The sequence below is a fragment of the Psittacula echo genome (genome assembly GCF_963264785.1).
Source record: "Psittacula echo genome assembly, chromosome: 22".
Taxonomy (NCBI): Eukaryota; Metazoa; Chordata; class Aves; order Psittaciformes; family Psittacidae; genus Psittacula; species Psittacula echo.
This window is the reverse complement of record NC_137758.1, coordinates 3,070,858-3,087,732: the sequence shown is the minus strand read 5'-3', so window position 1 is coordinate 3,087,732 and position 16,875 is coordinate 3,070,858. Positions and strand designations below refer to the sequence as shown.

At 56.6% G+C, this 16,875-nt stretch overlaps 1 protein-coding gene across 5 annotated transcripts; it reads left to right on the top strand.

Moving 5' to 3' along the window:
- Positions 1-13: 13 nt before the first annotated feature.
- SNRPE (small nuclear ribonucleoprotein polypeptide E) lies at positions 14-4,205 on the top strand. 5 transcript variants are annotated; one of them, XM_080632698.1, is made up of 6 exons: positions 36-160; positions 494-686; positions 775-801; positions 1,169-1,231; positions 1,468-1,546; positions 2,141-2,409. In XM_080632698.1, the coding sequence occupies exons 2-6, from the start codon at positions 633-635 to the stop codon at positions 2,194-2,196; spliced, it is 279 nt and encodes a 92-aa protein (XP_080488824.1). In that variant the 5' UTR covers positions 36-160; positions 494-632; the 3' UTR covers positions 2,197-2,409. The 5 variants fall into 5 exon arrangements, 3 of the variants coding, with proteins under 3 accessions (XP_080488823.1, XP_080488824.1, XP_080488822.1); XM_080632697.1 differs by lacking the exons at positions 494-686; positions 775-801 and having other exon boundaries at positions 14-160; XR_013958306.1 differs by lacking the exons at positions 36-160; positions 494-686; positions 775-801 and adding an exon at positions 3,472-4,205 and having other exon boundaries at positions 815-1,231; positions 2,141-2,337.
- The last annotated feature ends 12,670 nt before the right edge of the window (positions 4,206-16,875 follow it).

Here is a 16,875-nt window from a genome sequence, read left to right as displayed (position 1 = left end):
TGTGCTTTGATAATCCACTGTGATGTCTTCGCTCCGAGAGGAGGATAGAGGTTGGAAACCAAACTTCAGGACCCTGCTGTTGAGGCTCTGCAAGGGTTCACCCATCCCTTCCCTTGCTGAAGGATGGAGGGGCTGCAGCGAGGAAGAGCACGAGAGCTGGGTGAGAAGGGGTCTGGCCCCAGAGGTGGGGGTTGATGTACACCATGCTCTGTGTAAATATTTTATTCTCCCATTTTATATTTGTATTGTATTTAAGGCAGTGAATGACCTGGCGCCTCCACCCCACTTGCACTGTTCCACGCAACAGCAGTTAACAGTGTTTTTAATAAACCTGCCATAGGAGCTGTGTCACTGAGTGCTCATGGGCCCAAAGAGGCTACGGAGGGAGTGGCAGTGGGTCTGTGGGGGTGATAAGGGGCTGTGGTGGGGATGAGGGGGTGACATGGGGGCTACAGAGGGGGATATGGGGGTGACAAGGGAGTCACCCCTTCAGCCGGAGCAGTAGAGACGGCAGTCCTCCCGGCTTCCTAGAGCGGCCGGGTCCTCCAGCATCCCACAGTTCCTTGCGCGCTCCCGCCGTGTGCGGCAGCGGCTTCCTGCGGCGGCAGCGTGTGGGAGCCCCCGGAGCAGCCATGGCGTACCGCGGGCAGGGCCAGAAGGTGCAGAAGGTGATGGTGCAGCCCATCGTATCCTTCCTGCGGCCGCGGGGGGAACGGGAGGGCGGGGGGGACGGGGTTATTGTGGCTGGGCCGAGTCCTTAACGCGCCGCTGCAGAACCTCATCTTCCGCTACCTGCAGAACGTGAGTACCGGGGCCCGTGTGAGGGGACGGTCGGGAGCGCGGCCGGGGTGGGGGGGTCCGTTGTTAAGTGGAGTTTGGGAGGAGAACCGAGCGCTCCCGTTTGGGTGCGGGAGCGGAGCTGCTCGTTCCGGGCTCAGGCTCACACAAAGCAGAGTTAAAACGGAAGAGGAGTTTGATCCTGATGATGTTTTCCGGTGCTGGGCCCTCAAAAGTGGTTCCAAACGGGTGTCGCCTTCAAAACCGTGTGAGAGACCCAGCTCCGAGCGCTGCAGTGGCTGTTGGTGACGAGAATCACTTAATGCATAGAACAGAACTGCTTGGAGTGTTCATGTCCCTTGTGTTCCCTTCCTCCTCCATCGCTTTGCAGAGGTCCAGGATACAGGTGTGGCTTTATGAGCAGGTGAACATGCGGATAGAAGGCTGCATCATCGTGAGTATCGTGATGTCCTCGTGGGCTTGTGGAGACTGGGGGGTTATATCTTTGTTTTCACATTCATAAAGCTATTAGTGTCAGGAAAAACTAGTGTTGGGGGGCTGGAAACGCTTCATGTCTCTCCAGTGAATAGTCTTAGTGGTCAGGTCAGCACAGGTAATGGTTTGTGACCTTGCTGTTGAAGTTTAGACCAGGGGCCTCAGCTCGCTGCCTGTTTTATCCCTCATTTTTAGGGCTTTGATGAATACATGAACTTGGTGTTGGACGATGCAGAGGAGATTCACTCCAAAACAAAGTCCAGGAAGCAGCTGGGTAAGCCCAAGGGGGGTGACCTGGAGCCTGAGCTTCCCTTCAGCCACACTTCAGAGCACAAAACACACATTTGGGAGGTTGAGTTTGGGGGACAGGGAGCAGACAGTGGCCAGGTCTTGGTTCCTGGGCTGGTGGTTTTGGTTGAGAACCTGTCTCTGCCCCAGACCTGCTTTTCTTTTCCAAAGTGACAGCATTGGGGCTGCATAGGCAGCTCCCAGCACCTCGGACACTTGCTGTGGTGTCACCAAAGCAAAGCTGGGAACCACCAGAGTGCTGGTATTCAGTCCGCCCTGATGAGCACAAGCAGCAGTGTGCGATGAGCAGCTAGTCCAGGCACTTGGTGGGGACAAAGCTGCTGCTCAGACACCCAGAGCAGGAGGGGAGGTTGTGTCTGATGCGTTACAGTGTGAACTGGGACTGTGGGGTTGCTCACACCCAGCAGTGCAGCCATATGGGGCTCTGTTTCTGATAAGAACCCGGTCTCTTGTCATGGAGGTGACCTCTTGCAGTCACCTTGGCTCTTGTGAATTGGTTTTTGGAAGGTATGAGGTTATTGTCAAGAGGTTTGTCTCATTTCCTTTCTCTGTGTTGCAGGTCGGATCATGTTGAAAGGGGACAATATCACCCTGCTGCAAAGCGTTTCTAACTAGGATGTGTCGTTCTTCACTTAGAACAACGATTCCGGTGCTTCAGAGGAAATAAAGAGCGGGTGGGAACAGGACCAGCTCGTAGAGAGGGAGTTCTGTGTGGCTGGGGTCACCTGCAGGGCTGAAACCTGCCCTTTCCCTTGTGTGAGTGATTTTGGGTTTTGTAGTTTGAAACAGTGATGATGTATCTCACAAATAAATGTTTTTCACAGTAACTGTAAAGGGAAATCTGGTGGTTTTCTGCCTCAGGCCCTCCCCTGAGGAGAAAAGGGGGAGAAATGTACTCAGGGTGATATTTCATTATGGACCCGTGATAGATGTTTGTGTGTTCTGGGATGTTCCAGCTGTGTTGGAGCAAGGTGGGCTCCTCTATAAGTGATGTGTGGTCCTGGAGCTCACGTAGCTCTAGGGAGGGGCTTGGGGCTGGGCTGTAGGAATGCAGCATTCCTAAACTTCACTGGTAAGCATGCTCCTAAAATCACTTGTGTATTTAAGTCAGGGCAGCTGCTTTGGATTAAATCTCTCTTGCTTTTTGGGCAGTCTCTTGATTCAGTAAGTTGGGATATCAGATGTATCGGTTGGGTTTTATCAAGTTGGTTTATTTTCATCACCCGTTTGAGGATCTGGTGGTTCTATTTAAGGCCCCACAAGAGCTGAATTGCTTATCACATGGAACAAAGGGACGTTCCCTCACTTATATGGGAGTGTTGGCCCCTCTACTGCTTTTCTGATGGAAAGAGAGAAAAGGAAGGGTTTGACTGTAATTGTTCCTCAGGGACTAAGGTTGCTGGGATAGCGACACATTAATCCTGCCACAGAGGCTGCACCAGGTACCATATAATAAGCTTTTGGTATTCCAAAACTTAAATCTGTGGATCAGCTTAAGCCTGAAAGCAGAACACTGCCAGGGATGGGGCAGCTCTGGGCACCCTGTGCCAGCGCCTCAGCACCCTCACAGGGAAGAGCTTCTGCCTAAGAGCTCATCTCAGTCTCCCCTCTGGCAGGTTCAAGCCATTCCCCTTGGCCTGTCCCTACAGGCCCTTGTCCCAAGCCCCTCTCCAGGTTTCCTGCAGCCCCTTTAGGCACTGGAGCTGCTCTAAGGTCTCCCCTTAAAGAGCCTTCTCTTCTCTAGGCTGACCTAGCCCAACTCTCTCAGCCTGTCCTTTGAAGTAATCATTTCTCTTTCCAGCTGTAACTTTACAAACAGTGTTATGTTTAGAAGAAGCTTGTTTAATGGGCTGGGTTGCATCATGTCACTTGGCTCCACGTTTAATCCAGGGCGACTGGAATAACACTGTCTCAGAGCCTGCGCGGTGAGTAGAGCACGAATGGTTGGCCTCTGCTCCCACAGCCGAAGAGCCAGGACAACAAACTTGAGCTGTGCCTCTTCTGCAGACAGTCAGCTTTGCAACGGTGCCATTTGCGTTGCTGTCGCTCCTCAATTTCCCAACTCAAAGTCCATTAGAATGGAAGCTCTGTGGCGCCCGCTCTCGCCTGACCAGCATCCCAGCTCCGTCCTCCTTCTGCCTCACACGTGGCTGGCGAGCGGCTGCTCCTAGGAGAAGAGCTGGATGTGAGGAGCAAAACCTGTTTCTTAGCAGCAGCGCTGCTGCCAGCTCCAAATTGTGCACTTGGAGTCACCGTAATGCCTCCTAAAGCTCCTCTGCTCCGCGATAGCATCAAATTAGCGCCAGTGAACGTCAATATTGGAGGAGGTTGATGATGGGAGGAAGGAAGCTCAGGGGTAATCAGCTCTGAAGCATCTCACGATAAGGTACCAAAATGGGTAATTACGTGCGTGGGGGAGTTGCAGAAGGAAAGGAGAAGCTCTCCAGCAGGAAGCCATGAAAACGGCACAGAGCCTGCAGGAGAGTCCAGGAGGAAACACAGCCCCATTGTTTGAGGAGCTCTTGGCACTAGAGTGCTGTGGTCCAAGAACAGAGCTTCCAGGCATTACCAGCCCAGCGACAGGCCACAAAAACAATTCCAAACTGGCTTCCCAAGAAGCACTTGTCTGTCCTCATAAAACCACACCACTGACTCATCTAAACGCTTGCTGATTTGTTTTTAACCCCGAATCCTTCCAGCTTCCTGAGTGTTTCCAAGCTGCAGGGAGCAGGAAGGTAACGTCTGGAGGGAGCTGCTTGGAGCTGTGCACTGCCAGAGAGACTCAAAAGCTCCCTGCAGAAGAGTGCGGTAGACAGAAGAGGGTGCTGCGGCCTCGGCCACCTCCCTGCCCCTGCAGCCGAGTGTCACAGGGAACACCGAGTTCCCGCAGCATTCGAGCAGCTTTCCCGGCTCCCAGACAACCTGGAAGAGAAGCAGAGTGGTGCGGGGCTGCCCTCCGATGGGTGACAGGGTGCCTGGAGCTCCTGGGCTTCCTGCTGCGGAAGGGGATGAGGAGTAGAAGGTTCTGGTTTTGGCACTGAGGAGCAAGGTAGAGTGAGTGCTTACAGCTGGGCTCTCTGCTTGGAAGAACTCCCCTTGCTTGGCTTTGCCGCTGCCTTGCTGGTTGCTTTTGCAGATGGTCTTTGGTCCTTTCCCTCTGTGCGGGGGGGGGGGGGTGAGTTCAAGGCTCCTTTTAGAAGATGCCTTGAGGTGGCATTATGAGGAGTGCCCCAGCGCTGGGTTGTGGTGCTAATCCCACGCTGGAGCGTTCCTGCATCTCTAGGTTTGGAGGAGAAAGGTTCCTCAAGCGCTGCCAGCACTTGGGGGGATCTGTCAGCTCCCAAAATCCAGCTTGGATAGCATCCCACCGCACCCCAAATGGCTGTTTGGTAGGAGCAGAGCTCTCCCTTTGTTAAAACCAAGCGATTGAGACCTGCTTCTGTGCCAACGCTGGCACAGAGTGAGTAAGGCAGAGCTGGTGCTCCAGTTGGAGACCATTGCGCTGGCTGGGGCAGGTGAGAGCGTGCTCACATCCAGCTGGGGCTCCGCAGTGTCTGAGGTTTCTCCTTTAGAGGTGACCCCACCTTTACCCAGCCCTGGAAGATGCTTTGGGTAAATGTTTGTGCCTTTTCCCTGCCTGTGGCTATGGGGTTCTGGGAAAAAAAGGCTGCAGTTCTTCCCTTCTGCACTGGGAATTGCTTGTCCTGGCCCAGCCCAGTTCTTCTCCGTGCTTGTGAAAGCATCCCCTGAGGAGCAGGCGCAGTGGTCCTGCCTTTCTGGAGGGCAGCAGCATCTCTGTGGCTCTTTTGTAGGATATCGTGATTTATGGGATGGTTTTGTGTGTTTGAAGTTCAGTTTGAACCTAGATCCCAGAGCCAGCCGCCTGCCCGCAGGTTGGTGCCTTTCCTGGCTCTTAAAAGGCATCACTGCACCTTTGTTCAGGGATGCAGGACATGGCCTGTGCTGGCAGGAGCATCTCAAACAGGAGCAGACACCTTGTGTCCGTGGCCACTTGCTGAGCTTGGGCTACCATCAGCATTTAGTGTGTTTGCAGGCCTGTGACCTGTGGAATAAGGTGGGATGTGTGGCTGTACAAGGGGAAAATCACCTTTCCCGTGCCCTGCCACCCTCCTTGATCGCTTCTCACCACCTCCTGCTTTAGTGCACGTTATCAGGGAACTTCTTTCAAGTGCTGGTGTGTTTTAACGCTTGTGTGCCTAAAAATAATAGCATCAAACAGACAACAGTGGAAGGTCAAGGACTCGAATGGTTTAGAAGCTGTCCCCTTAGGGCAGCGTCGGAACACGGACAACTCCTGTGGAGGGTGGAGGCAGGAGCCGGGATGCACTGTGCTGCTTTCCTCTATTCCCTGCCTGTTCTTACGCCGGGGATGGAGCTGCTTGGGATTGTTTTCACCACTTCCATGGGCAATAAAGCCGATCCCTGCTTTGGCTGGGAGCGGGGTGGTACCAGGAGCAGCGGGATGCCAGGAGCAGAGAGGCTGTCGCCACGAACCGGCTCCAGCAGGTTCTGTTGGTGGCAATGCCCCAGTCCCCTCTCCATTGGCAGCCCACACACAAGGTGCCCAGCATGGCAGCCCCCCCGTCGGGCCTTTTCACATTCAGACCCACCAGGGGCATCGTTGCTATTGTTTGGAACATCGCTTGGAAAAATGGAGCGCCGGGCGCTGTGCCTGCCCTCGGCGGGGACGCTGCCACACTCACAGCACAGCCTGCCCCCCGCGCCGCTGCCTCGCATACCAGGGCCTTCAGTGTGGAGCTGGACCGGCCTCGCTGCCTCTTCCCGTGTCCCTCACCCTAACCTGGGCTTTATGCCCCTTTTTCCCATGCATTTCCAAGGTGTCGCATTGACCCCATCACCCCAAAGACAACGCTGTTGCCGGTGCTTTTCCTCCCTCCTGTGCCTCCAGCTGTGATGTTTAAGCCTGATTTCCCCCACACTTGTCTTTGGGATGTGTTTGTACCCAGCGCAGTTCTCTGAGCTTGGACTGAATGATACGGGTCTGTCTGCAGTGGGAAATAGAGATTGATGTTTACAGCTCTGCTCCGTGGGGCAGGATCTGGGGTCTGGATGGGGTGGGACACGGCCACGAGGTAGCTCCAGGTTTGCAGAGCTTGTTTGACTACATGTGAGTGTTAAGAACCAGGATGCTCAGGTCCTGTTCTAGGATGTGCCTGCCTCACCAGAATAGGTGTGTGAAGGCTTTGCCTTCCTGCAAGGACCAGAGCTTCCAAAGCAAACTGCCCTTTCCTGTGCATCCAGCCCTGATCCCGGCTGCTGCTTTGCCTCATCTGCCATTCTCCAGCCTCTTGTCTGTGAAATAGGAGCAATATCTAATAGTCCCCTGGGGGGTGATGGCTGATGGCATGGTGTGATGCCCTCAGCTGAGTGGAACAGCGCTGCGTGCCGCCTCCCTGCCTCTCCTGCTGCCAGCAATCTGATCCATCCATAAAGCTGAGTTTTCCAGGGATGTTTCTCTTCTGCTCCCTGTTGGGGGGGGGGTTAAGAGTTAAGGAGACTCTTCAGGAGGTTGCTTTTCACTTTGCAAACTGAGCTAAGGGGGAGCCAGGTCCAGGAGAGGGATGGTTAAAGGGATGCTTGGCTGTGTTTTATACATGAAGATGCTGCAGCATCAAGGGGAGCTTTGCCCTGGCCGTGCTTTGTGTCAGCACCAGCAGCCCTGGGCTGCTCTTGGGGCCCCTCTGCCCCGTGCAGGTGTTGGGGGGACAGGAGCAGCGCCAACGGGAGCCACGCTTTGGTGGAGCCGGGTTCGTGCAGCAGGTACCGGCATCCGCTCTCGAGAGGGCTTTGTTGTGAGCTGGGTTCGGAGCCCATCCCTTTATCGTACATCAACAACAGAGCCAATATTCACATCGAGGAAGTGAGATAAGATCCGAGCCCAAGGTGGGCTCCGAAAGGGGTGCGTGAGACAAGCACAAGTCTGGGGGGGAGAGGGAAAGGGGGGCTGCGGTAGGAGCGCTTTATCTGAGAGGAAATGGCGCTGTTCAAGGGGGGGCCGTGTCCGTGTGGGTCTGTACAAGTGTGTGTGCACAGAGCGCTTGCCAGGAGCATGAAGGAGCCCCCGGAGAAGGACGAGCTTCCCGTGTGCACCCAGGCTGGGGCTGGAGGCTCGAGGGTCCCCAGGGATGCAGGGATCCCAGAGAAGGAGCCAGGGGGTGCAGTCTCCAGGGGATGGGTGCCCTTGGTGCAGGCTCCCCAAGGGAGGAGGCATCCCCTTGCTCCATGCAGGGCAGGCAGTGCTGCAGTGCCACGATCCAGCATCTCTTTATCTCCCCTTCTTTTATTCCCAAAGAGCTTCCATTGATCCCCAAACAAATCCCTTGGTGCTTTGTCCGGAAATTACCCTTGGATGCATTTGCGAGGCAAGGTCCATCCTCATCTTCTGATTAGAAGCAGTGGGAATTCCCAGCGTTAAAGCACAACCAAACAGGCTCACGTTGAAGTTATACCTTTATCAGCTGCAGTTCTTCCCTCTCTTTGAAAGCCCCAAGCCTGGTGTTTGCTCTTGCAAAGCTGAGCTTGGTCTGGGGCTACCAGCAGCCTGAGATGGGCTTTTCCCCCTCGGAGGGTACCCAGGGAGCACTGAGGTGCATTGATTTGGGCAGTGGATGCTTCCTCCCCTTCCCGGCTGCTGTGAGCAGCCTCATGCTGGAAGAGCATCCCTGGGGAGAGCGTATCTCTTCCCTGCTCCATCAATCTCCCACCGGAGGGCTCAGCTGTGGGCTGGGAATGGCTCCCGGCTCCTTCTCCCTCCCCCAGCCTTTGCATAGCACCCACATTGATTTTACATAGGAAGGAGCTATGCAAAATAAGCTCCTGAGCTTGGGGTGCTGCACAGACAGCAAAGGGAGGACCCCAGGGCTGTGGCATCAATGGTACCAAGTCCCTTTTCCTTGGTACTGATGGAGAAGTGGAGCTTTGCTATGGAGCTTTCCTTGTCCTATGTGCCTGGGGAACATCAGTCTTGAGAGGATGCTGGATGGCGAGAGGAGGAACGGAAAACATAGGAATGGTGCCAAGTGGCCATGGGGCAGCTCCTATGGATCCAGAGAGGGGAACAGCAACCAAAGCCCCATCCAGCAGCAGCTCCATCCTGGCAGCAGATGTGGCTTCAGCTCCCATCATGAAAGCAGGGTTGGGTTTATCCCCCTCACCCTGGTTTGCTGGGGGCTGCAGGGAGAAAACCCTCCCTGCTCTCACCCCATCTCCGTGGGGCGCGGGGGGGGGGGTCTCTGCATGCTCCCATGGCCCAGCAGGGTGGTGGGGAAGGAAACCTGGAAGCTCATTATTTAGTGTCCCACACACAGTGCCGGGCTGGCCCTCGGGAACCCTCCATCCATTGCGTGGCTGGGATCTGCAGCGAAAGCAAACAATGGGATCCCCAGAGACAACAATGCCCCATTGTCCTTTGAAGCCAGAACAATGAAACAATGGGCCACAGTCTGCTCCCTTTATTCCCAGGCATCCCCCCCCACCAGCCCTGTCCTGCAGCCCCGGGGGCTCACACCATCCCTAAGGAGCCTCATCCCGCTGCATCGCTCCCATCCCTCCATCCCGGGGTGAGTCGTGGGGTTCCTCGTGGCCTCCCCACCCTGAGAGGAGGAGGAGGAGGAAGAGGAGGTTTCTTGCAGGCTTTGATCCGTCAGCGGGAAGGGATGGGAAAGTCCTGTTGGATCACGAGGGCTGTGTCCCGGAGAACAACGGCGCTTTGTTGTCTCCCAGGATGGCCACTTGTCAGCTCCGGCCGTCACGGCATTCCCACAAGGTTTCCTGATGGATCCTCCTCCTCCTCAAGGGCTGGGCACTCCCGAATGCTCTGCAGGAGCATAGGGAAGAGGCAGGAGGGGATGGGGTGCAGGGGGAGCCCACCATGCTGGGAGGGGAAGCAGGCAGAAATGGGGTACAGGGGGTCCCCAGCACCCTTGAGGAGCTTTAGAGCTGCTTTCCTCAAGCTCTGCCCTGGCTGCATCCTGCTATCCCCGAGGATGTCTCTGGGCTGTTCCTTGCATCCCTGTGGTTCTGCAGCCCCAAGGGTCCCTCTTGGAGGGCACCCAGTCACTGTGCAGCGTAGGGGAGATGCTGGGGGGGCTCTGGGCAGTGGGAACACTGCCATTGGGTGCTCTCATCCCTTCACTGGTGCCCAAAAAGCAGGGACAGGGAAGAGCCAAGGTTGTGTTCACCAGGGCCTGGCCTGCACCAATCCATGCCTCTGCTTCCCTGGCGCTGTGTCAGCATCCTCAGCTCCACAGCACTGAGTTGGGGTCGGATGTGCCTTTTTCCCAATGCTCCTTTGCCACGGAGGGAAGAGCGGATCCCAGTGCCTGGATTGGGGCCAGGGGACCCTGGTGTCCCCAAAGGCCACCACCACCCTCCTCCTGCCCCCCCCCCCCCCCTCCAGTTACCTATGGGCAAAGCAGCCCACCTGAATAGGTAATGAATGGAGGAGAGGAAAGGCCCGGAGCGCATTGTGCTTCCAACGGGAACAATTCCTAAATACAAATCACAGCGAGAAAAGGGGGAGAGGGAGAGACAAAAGCCCGAAGCCCAGCACAAAGGAGAGGAATGAAATGGGAAGTAAAGTCAAACAAAAAGGAGCCGGGCTGAGACAAAAGAAGGGAACAATATCCCCGAGGCAATAGGCTCCTGAACAATGGGGACAGTGACAGCGGCACAAAGGCACAGTGTTTGCGAGTAGACGTTATCTCACACAGCCACTGGCAGGCCTGGCCCTGGCGCTTCTATTTTCAGGGATGCTTTTGTGCGGCGCTGAACAATGTTCCTTGCATGGCTGCAGATAGGGATGAGGGGGGTTTGGGTCATTCTTTCCCTCTCTTTCTTTCGCAATCCCGGTGCCAGCTCTGTAATAAACCCAGGTTCAGGCCTCGGGAGAGTGGGGCAGAGCCGAGGGTTGGCCGGGCAGGGACCCAGTCAGTGCTTGGATGGACGAGCATGGGTTGGTACCACCTCCTGCAAGGCGCAGGCTGGGCCCCTGTGACAGCCGGTGTGAGCAGGGTGGTGCCTTGGGTGACTCATAACCAGCCCCAAGCTTTGCTTTTGGCCAGCTGCTGAGCTCAGAACCGGGCAGACCAGAAAGGTGGCTTTTCCCGTCTGCTTTTGTTCCAAGCAATCAAGCTTTTAACCTCTTCGGTGCCCTCTGGGATGAGAACAGCAGGATGGGGCTCATCTCCTCCTCGGGCAGGTTCCCCATCTATTGCCCTCCGAAGCATCCCGCATCCTCTGCAGCCCCTTGGGGTGTGCCATGGGAGCTGGTGTGTGGCTGCTCCTATCAACCAGGCTTTCCCGGCCCGTGATGGAGAGTTCACCTGGAAAACTGAGGCATTTTGTGTCCAGCTCTTCCTGGAAAACCTTCCTTTGGGGCCTTCCCGGTTATATCCCAGCGTCTGGTCCTGTGTGACTGCATTGTGAGCCCAGGGTCACGCTCGTGTGGTTATGAGGGGTTGTTATTGCAGGGTGTTATCAAAGCACCCCATCTGCAGCACCCAGATGCTTTGTGATGCTCTTGGATCTGAAGTGATATCCCACAAAGCACCCATCCCATGCTCATGCCCTTTTCCCCTCTGGTCCCATACTCAGAAACCCATCCCTCGTACCCCATCCCACCGTACTCCAAACCATGAAGACGTCACCCAGGTACCATAAGTGACAAATAAGGGTGCTGTGAAGACGGAGCCAAAGACACCCCCGTATCGGTGCCGATCTCCCCAGACACCCAGTGTGAGCAGATGGGCTCCACTCGGGCTTTGAAGAGCTGCATCTTCTGATATCGATCACGTTATCTGAGGGTACATCCTGTTGCTAAGTTTGGCTGCTTCCTCCCTTCAACAGCTGTTTGTGCAGCCACAGCTGCTCTCACCCTGCACCATGGGGATGCTGTGTGATGGAGGGGCCTCACTGCTCCCAAAAATGGATCCTGGGCTATGTTTGGCCATGGTAGAGCAAGCTCCCGTGACCCAGAGTGTGTGTTTGCAGCCCAAAACCACCCTTATGGGGGGCTGCATCCCCGGAGTGTGAGCAGCAGGTTAAGAACAGAGAAGAGAAGGCTCCTGAAGAGAAGACCTGAGAGCAACTCCAGTGCCTACAGGAAACCTGGAGAGGGGCTTTGGAGAGGGGATGTAAGGACAGGCCAAGGGGAACGGCTTTAACCTGCCAGAGGGGAGACTGAGATGAGCCCTTAGGCACAGGATGATGCTCTTTGGTCTATGAGAGGTGAGCACACATCCTGCTCTGGGCAGCCCTTTGTGACCATCACCGAGCCCTCGGGGCTGGAGCTGCCTCTGCTCCCGCTCTGCCCGTGTTGGGGATTTCTCTCTCTCTCTTTCTGATACAATCTGGTGAAGTTGGAGCTCTTGGCTGCAATTTGCTGCTGTTTAAACCCTCGCTAACCCTTAACGTCCTAATGACAGCAGTAATGATGCTCCGCGCATCCTGCGGTGCCACCCGTCTGAAGATTACACTCGCAAATTAATTAAGCCCCGACCTCCCCCCTCTACTTCCCTCGCTGAGGAAGAAGAAATCACTGAGAGGCTCTTAAGAAAGGACATAAAGGCAGGGAAATCCAGGCACCAAACCAAGACAAATGGGGATTTGGAGACAATCCGGGCCTGTGTGACCTGAGGAGTGGACCAAGAGGGAGAAAGGATAAAACTGCCAAGCACAGCCCGGCCAGAGAAAACAACCGGCAGCTTCAAAACCCCGGCGAAGAAAAGCACCAAGATGAAGGGAGTGACAAAGCATCAAAGGGAAGAGAAACCAAAGGCGTCGGAACAAAGGACAAGCTGGAACAAAGGACCAAAGAGGGGAGAACAAAAGCACTAAATAGAAAACAAAGGCAGGGGACAAGAAAAGCCCCTCTGTGGGGCTGAGCTGGAGGGTCCCTGGGTGGTGCTGCGGGTCCCCGCTGGAGCCGGGCTGGCGGAGGGTGCTGGAGCCCAGCGTCGCCTTTGAACTGGAGGCAATGGGCTCGGCCCCCCCCATTGACGGCTCCCTGCATCCCGCTGGGTGGTCCGGCCATCCCATCCCTCCCCATGTGTGTCTCCGGCACAGCCTGCTCAGCATCACCCCCTGTGTCCTCTACCAAACCCTCCCTGCCCCATCGGCTGGCCCAGCCCCATGGCATGGGAATGGATGGGGATGCTCCCAGGAGGCTCCCAAGCGGTTGCATCCTCTCAGCCTGTGGCTTTCCCATAGGAGAGGAGCCTTGGGCCGGCGCTGTGTGTGTGGCTGGCCTGGTCCAGCCTGCTGGGCTGGGCTCCGGGGACCGCAGTTCCCATCGCCTGGATTAGGAACAACAATAGCATTCAGGTTGGGCATAGGGATGGTTGCAGAGAGGCGATGCTGCTTTGCCTCCTATTCCTGTCAAACCCCTGTTTGGAGCTGAAAGTCCCTGGTGGGGTTGTTGGTCTGGCTGGGTTACATGTGCTGCCTTGCAGGGGGATGTGGTGGGTACCCCCAGGGTTGGGTGGCTGGCATGGGGTGAGGATGGTGATGGTGAATGGGAGCCCCGCTGGGGCTGGGGTGCTTGTAGCTGCGATGGTTTTAAAGTGGCCACTGATTTCAGTGTCAGCCTGCCAGTGAAAATCCCCCTTCCAGACCCAAAATGCGGTCCCTGCTCTGTTCTCCACCATCTGCCCTGGCCAAAGCCACCCTCCTCCACCAGCACATCACCCGCAGCAACACGCAGAGAGGGGGCCAGGGCAGTGCTTTAGCAGGGTTTGTGCAGGGTTTTACCTTGAAGTGAGAGCACTTTCAGCCACAGCGTCATGGGCTGTGCTGCAGGGACCGTTCGCATCGTTCCTAAACGTTCTGCCCAGGTATTGCTGCTCATGCACCGGCTGTGATTCCAGCTCTGCTCTCCTGCACCATCAGGATCTGCTCAATCTTACTTTGCTTTCTGGGCAAGCTCTCTCTGAGCGTTGGCTTAGAACTGAGCTGCTCCGAGTGCGCTCCCCATAGAGCAATCCTGGAACATCTTGGTTTTATTATGGCCAGATTAGAGCCTGTTGTGCTGTGGGTGGACTCGTTTGCTCAGCCCCGACTCCCTGCAGTAGCCGGGCACTTCCAGTGCTGGGGAAGAAGGCAGCACAGAGCTTCCAGCTGCTGGGAATGCCTCTGAAGTGGCCAGGATAAATCGTGGTGTTTGGGTGGAAATCATTCGTAGGTTAATTCCTTGGAGCTCAGCCACCACCCTGCTAGGAGCCCATGAGGGAGATGCTGCCAGCTCAGGGATGGTTTGGGATGCGCTGCTTCCACAGCCACGGTCCCCAGTGTATGTGGCCCAGTGTATTCCCACTTTGAGCCCATGGAACCAGGGGGGCTGCAGGAGCTCTGTCAGGGAGGTTGATGCAGGGAAAGGCAGCGCTTGGGATGCACGGAGCAGGTACGAGACCATCGTGACAAGCTGCCCATCACCAGGGATGCAGAGGGCTGGGAGAGACAGGTCCTTGGTGCGTACATCCCTATGGACTATGGAGTCGGATACAAGGGGGTGAGCTGAGGGCAGCCCCAGAGCCCCTGTGGTTCCGGAGGGTTTGGGTATTGTGGTATCAGCTCGGGTTAATGGGCTGCAGATGTCTGTCTGTCTGTCCATCCGGGTGAGACCACAGTGTGGGCTCCCTGTGTGCGGGGCTTGGGACACGGTGCTGGTCCCATCAGGAACATCCAGGCTTGGAGCCTCTTGGCCTGGGGGCTTGTCACTGGGTCCGCTGAATGCAGGGGACCTTTTGGGTCCCCCCCTGTTCCAGCACAGCTCTTCCTTGCTGAGAAGAGCAGCACATCCCCTTGCTGCAGACGGGGACAGTCTGGAGATGCCATCATCCCACATGCATGGGGGCATCATGGGATGCACAAGGCAGGTCTGGAATTGGAACGTGGGGAAGATTTGGACCACATCATCCTCCCCAGCAGTGCATGGCCGAGGCTCCTGTATTGCTCCTCTCCTTCCTCTGGCCCTGCTTGTGCTGCTGCTTGCCCAAAGCAAGCGCTGCTTCTTGGGGTGCTCTTGGGGTTACCCCAAGGACAACATCATGCTCGGGGGGGTTGTGAGATCCCCCTCTTCCACTGGGTGCTCTGAGGGGGGGCTGTGATGGGAGCAGGGGAGGGAGGCAGGGACCCGATGAGCCCAATCACCGTGGTGTGGCGAGGCGCTGAGCTGGTGTCTATAGGGGTGATGCCACCTCAGCATTGCCACCACGGCAGTGACCTCACAGACAACATCAGCACCTTCAGCATCATCTTCTCTGCATTCTCATAGGGGAGCCGGTGCGGGGGGAGCTGCCTGGCAGCACCCACACTGCTCCCCATTAGCAATTGCTCTGCAGCTTTCCCAGGCTGGTGAGGAGCAAAGCACATGCCCATTCCCAAACAATGGGCCCCCGCTTCCGTGCAGGAAGCAAGGTCGGATTTGTTCTCCCTGTTTTGCCCCCTCCGGCCAGTTCTAAAGGGGCCAAGCCATTGTCTGAACCATTTCCATGACTCAGTCACCAGTATCCTGAGATTGGGAGGCCGGGATTCGCAGCCAGCACAAACCAGGAGGCCCAGCTCCATGGGCTCCGGCCCTGGATCAGGGTGGGGGGCTTGGGAAAAGGAAGGGGATCGCTGGATGTGCCTTTCCCCTCCGTGCCCCCTGCACTGGATCCTTGCCCCCATCAGCTTTCCTGGACCCTCCACCCATTGTCCCTGCTTCCTTCTGCTGAGAGAAGCAGAAAGCTCAGGGAGGGAATGCAGGGTGGGAGCAGCATTGCTTGGAGCAGCCAGGTAGAGAGGGATGGAGCAGGAGCGGAGTGAGGCCCGGAAGACACTGTCTGAAAGGATGGGGACTGTTCCCATCGCATCCATCCTGATGCCTTGTGGTCCTGGGGCTGCCTGGAAGGTCCTTGGGGTGCCCAGCAGGTCCTGGGGGATGCCCTGTACAGCTTGGGGCTGCCCCATGGGTCCTGGGAATGCCTCACATGGAGGTGGAGCTGTGGGTGCAGGTGGTGTGGCTGGAAGTTGGACATGGGGAGGAGCAGAGCGAGGATGGGGACAGGACCCATGGAAGCTCCAGTCTGGAAGGTGATGCTGGACCTGGCGGGGGACACTCCAGGCCCTGTGAATGCCACCAGGGCCACTGGGGATGAGGAGGAAGGAAAGGAAAGTGAAAGTCCATCCGGCCGGGCTGTTGCTATGGCAATACGAACAAAGCTCCTGCTCCCCCTTTTTTGGCTCCCTTGTGCTGGTCCTCGGCCCCTTTGTGGGTTGTTTCCCTGTCTGGTTTTGAGGATGCGATTCCCACCTCCCCCTGCCCCTGGAGCAGCTCAGGGGTTGCCATGGGCTCATTTGTGCATTCGGCCAATGATAACCATCTCCCTCCTGCGACTTTTGGGGCACGGGATGGCACCGGAGGCAGCCAGGACCCCAAAGTGGGGAGGGGGGGTGATGGCTGGTGCAGGGGAGCTGCCTTCATCCTGCCCTGCTGCATGTGTGAGGCTTGCTGCACAGCCCCGGGAATGCTGTGTCCTCTCTGGGCCTCAGTTTCTCCATCAGTGAAATAGGAACGTGTACCCCTGAGCTCCTTGGTGGTTTTGGATCTGGGGGTGCTGCCTTTGGTTTCCCAATGCTGCCGTGTTGGTGTGGGGAAGGAAACTGCTTGGAGTCAATGGGAATTTTCCCCGCTGGTAACACATAAACAGTTCTCTTTCCATGTTGATGTAATGTGATGAAGATTTCATCATACAGAAAAGACTTTGTCAACATTTGTTTGGCCAAACCAACCTCCTCCTCTCCAGCTGCGGCACCATTTGGCTCCCAGTGAAGTGGGTTCTTTTCCTTTGGGAAGGCAGGTGATGGCATTCCCACTGGTGGGCTATGGGGTGCATGGGGTGAGCTCCTCATGCAAGGCCCTATTTCACTGTAGATGTTCCAGCTGAGTTATCCAGGTTATCCAACATAAGCCTGTATATCCATTGCCCGCTGCTCTCCCTGCTCCGTGACACCCTTGTGCTCCAGCCCATGGTGGCCGTGGTGGTCTGAGCACAACTTGAGGGTGCTGCGGACTTGGGACGAGGCTTTGGGGTCTCTCTTGCGGTACCAGGGCTCTCTCTGCAAGCCAGGCTTTGTTCCAACCCCTCGCTGCGAGCGGGTGGGAGGGGGGGTCCCGCGATGCTCCCCCGCGTTGTCTCCCAGCCTTTGGGGGTGTTCGGCCCCTCGCAGGACCCCAGGGAGGGGATGGGCGCAGCGCGGGGGCTCCCGGCGCTG

Bases quoted from the DNA above. Each gene is read 5' to 3' on its own strand.
- SNRPE (XM_080632696.1), top strand. From the start codon at position 983: ATGATGTTTTCCGGTGCTGGGCCCTCAAAAGTGGTTCCAAACGGGTGT. The intron at 1,232-1,467 runs GTGAGTATCGTG...CCTCATTTTTAG, and splicing joins GGATAGAAGGCTGCATCATC to GGCTTTGATGAATACATGAA. The intron at 1,547-2,140 runs GTAAGCCCAAGG...TCTGTGTTGCAG, and splicing joins AAAGTCCAGGAAGCAGCTGG to GTCGGATCATGTTGAAAGGG.